Source organism: Marmota marmota, unplaced genomic scaffold (assembly GCF_001458135.2).
Source record: "Marmota marmota marmota unplaced genomic scaffold, marMar, whole genome shotgun sequence".
NCBI classification, from domain to species: Eukaryota; Metazoa; Chordata; class Mammalia; order Rodentia; family Sciuridae; genus Marmota; species Marmota marmota.
The window spans coordinates 20,418,171-20,425,803 of record NW_025999853.1 but is presented as its reverse complement, the minus strand read 5'-3'; the positions used below and the strand labels follow the sequence as shown (position 1 = coordinate 20,425,803).

General features: G+C 33.2%; 1 protein-coding gene across 6 annotated transcripts in view; it reads right to left on the bottom strand.

Annotated features, from left to right (window-relative positions):
* Window positions 1-7,633, bottom strand: part of Atp2b1 (ATPase plasma membrane Ca2+ transporting 1) — a 109,825-nt gene that overhangs the window by 47,962 nt on the left and 54,230 nt on the right. For all 6 annotated transcript variants that reach the window (XM_048804130.1, XM_048804140.1, XM_015482948.2 and 3 more), the window contains one exon: window positions 6,659-6,856. In XM_048804130.1, the coding sequence (XP_048660087.1) occupies window positions 6,659-6,856 (198 nt within the window). The remainder of the gene's footprint in view (window positions 1-6,658; window positions 6,857-7,633) is intronic.

Below are 7,633 nucleotides of genomic sequence, written 5' to 3'. Positions count from 1 at the left end.
CCCCAGCAGTGAGCCTCCACCATGGTCTTAAGATATTCAAGAATCATTTTATAAACAGATGTTCTGCCATTTAGGCAAAGATTTAGTATAATTCTTAAGGATTTTTGAAATGGGCAAATAAGCATTAGCTTCAACTTCAAGTCACAAGCTGCATCAGCCAATAACAGAAAGTGAGCCTGTACTTTGAAGCCAGGTATTGACTTTTCCCTAGTTATGGAAGTCCTAGATGGCATCTTTTTCTAAGATAAGGCTGTTTCACATACACTGAAAATCTGTAGTCTAGTGTAACCACCTTCATCAATCATTATAGCTACATCTTCTAGACAAATTGTTGCAGCTTATATCAGCAATTACTGCTTCACCTTACACTTACATGTTCCCCAAAAAAGAGTTCTTTACTTAAACCTCACGAACCCACTGCTGCTGACTTCAAATTTATCTTCTGCAGTTTCCTCACTTCTTTAAGCCTTCATGGAATTGAAATCAATTAGCACCCTACTCTAGATTAGACGTTGGCTTACAGAAATGTTGTGATCCTCTATCTAGACCACTTATATATTTTCTCCCTATTAGCAATGGACTATTTTACTTTCTTATCAATGTATGTTCATTGAAGTAGCACTTTTAAGTTGTCCTAAGAGCTTTTCCTTTGCATTTACAACTTGGCCCGTTTGGCAAAAAAGAACTAGTTTTCAGTCTATCTTTGTTTTTAAATGCCTTCCTCAGTAAGCTTAGTCACTTCTAGATTTTGACTGGAAATTGGAGACATGCTACTCTTTCACCTGATATTTATATGACATTGTAGAAGAATTAGTTAGTTTTATTTCAGTATTATTGCCTGAGAATAAGAAGGCCTGAAGGAAAGAAAAATGGGGGCATGGTCCACTGGTGTAATCAGAACCCAACATTTTTCAGCTAAGTTCACTTGTCCTACATGGCTGTGGTTTGTTGTACCCCCAAACAAGCACAATAGTAAGATCAAAGATCGCTGATAACATATCACCACAATAGATATAAGATGATGAACAAGTTTAAAATACTGTGAAAATTACCAAATGGGACCCAGAAGAATGTGAGCAGAGACATTAGTGAGTACATGCCAATACCCAAGTAACTTGGTGGACACAGGGTCGCCGCAAACCTTCAATTTGTTAAAAAAAAAAAAAAAAGTGCAAAGTGCTACTTCTTATTCAACTGTACCAGAACCTACTAGGTGCCAGATACTATCTTAGAAGATCGAGATAGAGAAGTAAATAAAACATATGAGCTCATGGATTTCACGTGCAGACCAGTAGGTAGGGATGGTATATAACAAATTCAAATAATGAAGAAACAAACAATTAACTTCAGAGATCTGTAGTGCCACAAAGAAAATAAAACATGCTGATGTGCTATGAAATGAGGAGGGTTAATAGAGGCTGTATGAACTAAGGAAGCCCCTCTGAGGTGTCTGTGACATTTGGGCTAGGAGTCAAATGTTAACAGGGAACCAGCCATATAGACTCAAGGGAAGAGGATTTCAATGACAGATTAAAGTCAGTACAATTGCTGTATGTCAGAAAAAGAGTTCAGAAAAGAATGGGGATGGAAACCTATAAAACCCCAAAACCGTGGGGGTCAATACAGCGAAGAAAAATGGAATGATGGTTTTTGGGCTTTCTGCTATAATGTACTTGTGAGTCTAAAATCAATTCAGTGGCCCACAAGCAATACTTTGAAAAATGAAACAGAAAAAAATAAGGATGATGTAGGAAGAGTTTTAAGTATTATTTCTTGAAGCTTTACTCTGGCTGTTTATATATATCAACTGATGGGATATATTCTTCTGGGTTGCTATGTAAATGTTATTTTCCACTGAACTGAAATGCCTGAAAGTCACTGGTTGGACAAACAAAGCAGAGGAAAAATGATACAGAAGAATAAGTAAATAAGTGACACTAGCAATGAATAAGCATGTTCCAGAACTGTGTGCAGAGACTGAAGAAGAGATCCTGGGTATGAGGACGCTAACTGAAGATTAATCTTGGGAGACGCAAGTGGGACAGTTTTAAGACGAAGGCAACATAATTATAAGATCAACAGGGGATGAAATGGAAGAGAGAGATGAATATCCACAGAAAGTATCCTGAGAACTATCAGTAGGATTCAGTCATTAATGGTATAAAGCAACTTTTCTACAGAGCCGGATGGTCAACTCAAATACTGCAACTTATGTTTTAATTATTTTCAAGCTTAAGGAAGGATCATATGTCATTGTATATAATAACAAATTAAGAGAATTATTGTTTACATTTCTTTTAAACATAGGAAGCTTAAGGACAACTCTTCTTCATCCTTTCCATACCAAAAGGATAGGAGATTAACAGTAACACTCTGAATTAGAGCAAGTCTGGATTTGAGAACAGATGAACACTGAAATGCCACACTGAACACTTTCATCAACCTGAAAACACAGCTAAAATATTATCCAAGTGAAGCAATAAGTGGGTTTTATATAGTTTATTAAAAACGGAAAAAACAATATTTTATAATAATGTGCAAGAACCAACTGACATCAGAAGATGGAATCTGTCATGCTTCAACAAAAAATTTCATGTAATTGATAGATGAACTGAGAATGAGTATCATGATTAAGTGAGTACACTTTTCAACTTGGATAAATAAATATATGTTTCTTTTAAGCTGTGAAAGATAAAACCAAGTTAAGAAGTAAATCAACTTAGATCAAATTAGGCTTGACACTTTTTTACAGCTATTAAAAAAAATTAAACCTTTTTATCCATTTTCTACTTTTGAATATGCTTAAAATACATTACAAAAATAGTTGTACATAAACTTATAAGTAATATAGAGGCATGTGCTCAAACTTTTTACTAATAAGAGTAATTAACCAAAAAAGTTTTAAAGATCAATGTAACAGAGGCTAAGAAGAAGAAAACGTATGACAATTACATAATTTTCAGTTTTAAAACTCACATGCATATTTATCACTAAATGAATGAATAGTTCAAAAGAGAATTTGAAACAAATTAATGACACACTTCATTTCATATATGGCACTCCTCTATATTATATAGATAAGATCAGAATGATAGTGAAATAGTAGCAAAATATTTATAGAAATTGAATCCTTTTCCTATTTTTGACTATTACAAATTTTTAGAGGAGCTGTAGAAAAAAAGAAAATAACACCATGTTCAAAGTTACAAAAATATTAGTTTACAGCCACATAAAAAAGTATTTTAATGTTTTCAGTTAAAAAGTACAAATACAATAACAAAAATCTATTTTACCAAAGTGTTTCCCTGTGTATATATTGATATGCACAACCTAATTTTCATCTTCACTCTTCGTAACACTAAAACATTATTTGCCTTATCTTTCACTGATGTGTAATAGAATTTTCCAAAGATAACATTATATGAGATAATGTGACACATTAAATTCAGAAGGAGATAGAAGAACCCAGCTCTCAATTAAGCCAGACATTAAATACAGACACAGAAGTAGAAAACACCACCACCTTTTTCATTATTTCCTTAAAAATTTCATTACTTGGGGAGGTGACGAGGATAGTTAGTTACTATCAAAATGCTACTCATCTATACTAACTATAATAGGCTTATTTTAAAATGCACTGATAAATATTTTTTCAGCTTTACTGAGGTATGAGTGACAAAATTCATATATTTAAGGCATACAATGTCACTTTTGATACATATCTACATTTTGAAGTGATTACCATAATGAGTGAATTAACATGTCTATCACCTTATATGGCTACCAAGCCCCCACTCTGTGAGAACACATTAGCATTTAAAGATTTCTCTATTTAGCACTATATACCTATAAATAAATCACATAATAAAAAGCTCTTTATAGTCCTCAATACCATGAGTCCAAACGTGCCCTGATACCAAAATGTCAAGAACCACTGGTATGCAAACATGAGCAATCACAGGTTTGTACATGGTGTGGGCACATTTTCATGCCAACCATTAGCAAGAAATTTTGATAATTTAGAGTTCAATGACTGGGGATTTACAAATATGCCCTTTCTTTAAGCAAGTTATTACTGCTTAGTGTTAAAACATAATTGGAAAAGCAGATATATGCAGTATTCTTACAAATATTAAAAAAATAAAGTGCAAACACTAACTTTTCAACATGAAATGGAGCAAAAATATCTTTATGCTTTAGTAAAAACTTCCAGTGTATTCTGAGCTTTTAAAATGGCTTTATGACACTGACAATTCTAGATTGTCAGTGGATGGATTCTGATGCCAGCATTGGTAACAGATATGGGAAGGAGCCATCAAGTACATCCTATAAATGAAGTAGTTTGAATTCCAGAAAGATTTGCCCTAGACCTTGTTGTGTAATGAATTCCACTCCACTGAAAATCATTTTCTTTAGTTTTCTTTTAGTCTTTTGAACAAAATTTGAAAGTAAAGATATTCTTGAAAATTTGCCAACTCACTCAACTCTAAAATACAAATTGTTAATATTCTACAGTGACCGTTGGTACATGGAAAACTGAAAAATTCAACTCTACATTGCTAAACCTGGTATGACCTCACTTTTCAGATCAACAGACATATCTATACATCTCCCACATCTATCTATGCATGCTTAGTCACATATGTGAGCACACAGACATAAAACCCATCTTTTAAAATCTGGAAGGAAATATTTTTAAAAAATGGTATACCATAAATCTCTAGAAAGTGGGATTTTTTCCATGAATATTACTTCATTTGAACCATCTCTTCTCCTAACTTTTTTAATAGCAAAATATATAAACTTTATTTAATAAGAATAAATGAAGTTAGAAAAATAATTTGGCTCAATAATGACAAGAGAGCATTGCCTAAATCTCATCTACATCAGTGATTTTCAACCAGAGGCAATTTTGCCCCCTATAGAACACCTAATAAAATGTGGACACATTTTTGGTTTCCTCAACTGGAAGGTGGTACGATGAACATGGCAACAAAAAATTTTCTGGCACAAAACGTCAACAGTGCTGCTCTACATGGATCTCTGATAGACGAGCTTATTCTGTAACCAACTTTCTCCAAAAGAAAAAAATATGTTTTAGCCAGGTACAGTGGCACATGCCTGTAATCCCGGTGGCCTAGGAGGCAGACGTAGGAAGATTCTAGGTTCAAAGTCAGCCTAAGCAATTTAGTGAGGCCCTAAGCAACTTAATGAGACCCTGTCTCAAAATAAAAAATATATATATAAACTAAAAAAGAGCTGGGAGTGTGGCTCAGTGACTAAGCATTCCAGGGTTTTAACAATCAGGCACAATTCACATTTATTTCCCTTTCATGAATTTAAACTTATAAGCATTTATTGATGATTTAAGACAGGTGGGAATCAAGGTAGCAAAAAAAAGAATGGATTACAGTATTCTAGTTAAGATTTTTGAGCCTCAGTTTCTCCTGGATAACATGAAGATTAGATCTTCCTTGCTTGAGTCTATCAGAAACATTTTAGCTAGCTCCTGCACTCCAGTCGTAACTAATACTGATGGATGACCTTTGTTAAGGGCTTATTATGTGCTTGGATGATTTTTTATTTTTTTTTTAGAAAAATAAATTTTTGCATCAGCACTAGGCACACCTTCAAAGGAATGACACGTGATTACATAAGCCAACTTTTAGAATTACCAAATATTTATTAAACTCTCTATAGCTTGAAAGTACTAAGAATGAAACTCCCCAAACAAAAATATTTGGTGAAATCCATCTTGTGATATATAAGGAAGAAATTTAAAAGATAAATGAAAGGTATAAAAAGACAGGAGCAAACAAAATAATTTATAATGACAAGTTAAAGCAGATCCACCCATTCTTCAGTGTATTTCCTCCATTGGTCAGGATACATTTTATAACTCTAACATTGCTAATTCCAAAATCTAAAATCTGAAACCTTTTGAGCGATTACACGGTGCCACAGGTGGAAAATTCTACATCATGAAACTTTGTTTCATGCAGAAAATTATTAAAATATTATATAAAATCACTATTGGGCTATGAATAAAAGGTACGTATGAAATGCAAATAAATTTGTTTAGTCCTGGGTCCCCTACCCAAGGTATCTAATATGTATCTATGAATATTCTAAAATCCAAAAAAGTCTGAAATTCAAAATTTCCAGTTCCAAGCATTTCAGATAAGGAAAGTTCAATCTGTAAAATAAACATTTATATAATGGCAAACAAGGTATGTATGTAACAACATACGTTAACACGGATATAACAAAATATTTTTAAGAACTTGAAAAGTAATGGATTTGGGAATAGAATTTTGCTTTCATAACAATAGTTTCAAAATATTCGAAAATAAAAAACTGGAATTATTTCATAATAGAATAATGTCCTAAAAATCTTAAAAACCCTGATAGTACAATGTCATACATGTGAAATGTTCACATGTAATAACCTCTATGCCTTGCTGTAAAATGCAGGTGACGCTAACTCTTGGGGTTATTGTGAAAATTATCTGAAATAATATAACCCACTTTTAAAGTATTCAGAACAGGGCTTAGCACATAACACAGTTAATAAATGTTGGCTGGCTATGGTAATATATGAAGTAAATGAATGGAAGTAAACTGGAATCACACATATCCCCTACCCACATTTACTTACGTGCATTATCTCCTTCTGGAGGTTGATAAAAAGAAAGGCCCAAAGATACTATGGCTGCGATTTCTAATATAATTAAAGTGACATCTTGTAATGCTTCCCATACTAATTGAAGAAAGGTTTTTGGCTTTTTAGGAGGTATAAAGTTCTTTCCAAACACTGCTTCTCTTCTTTCTAAATCTGCAGGGTTTCCACTTAAGCCTAATAAAAGGAAACAAATTTCAATGAACACTTTTACTACTTACATGTGAAAATACCTATTTTATTCTAAACATTAATTCATTACAGTTTAAATTCTAATTCATAAGATGCTATAAAAATGTTTATTGTGCTTTAGACCAAAGTATACAAAACTTAAATTACTGAAAAACACGTGTACTGCTTTAAAGAAACATTTTAGGACGACAACGAGTGGATTCAACAATTTTCACTTTCCAAATTGCTTACTTTTTATTATACTATCTAAGCCATCTTGTAGACTGATACAGACCAGAACTGATTATAGTTTGATGGTTTTTATGTTGGGATAAACTTTTCCCTGACATTTACTTAAGATGCTTTCTCTCTGGAAATGAGGGAAGTTTACATGCAGAGAGATATCTGCCAATTTGATTTTGTTATTGAACCTTGAATACCTAATCACTGAGGAGTCTATAGTATTCCCTCCTCACTTGCTGACAACTGATGGAAAGTTAACTTATCACAACCTCTAAAAGCTTTTCTACTAAAATGTCTGTCATACTGACTGATAAACAATTTCCAAGTCACAATACTGGGAAACTTAGAATGACCTTTCTTTTAAGAAACAGGTAGTGCTATTGACTGACTATCTATTGTCACTCTAAGAGAAAAGGCACACGGTGGGACATGATTTTTATTTCTTGGAATGCAGAATTAGCAATGGAGGAGACTGAGAGGTGACTAGACAACACTTTTGTCTTTCCTTCATCCCATCAAGCACACCCCTTTAATTTAACC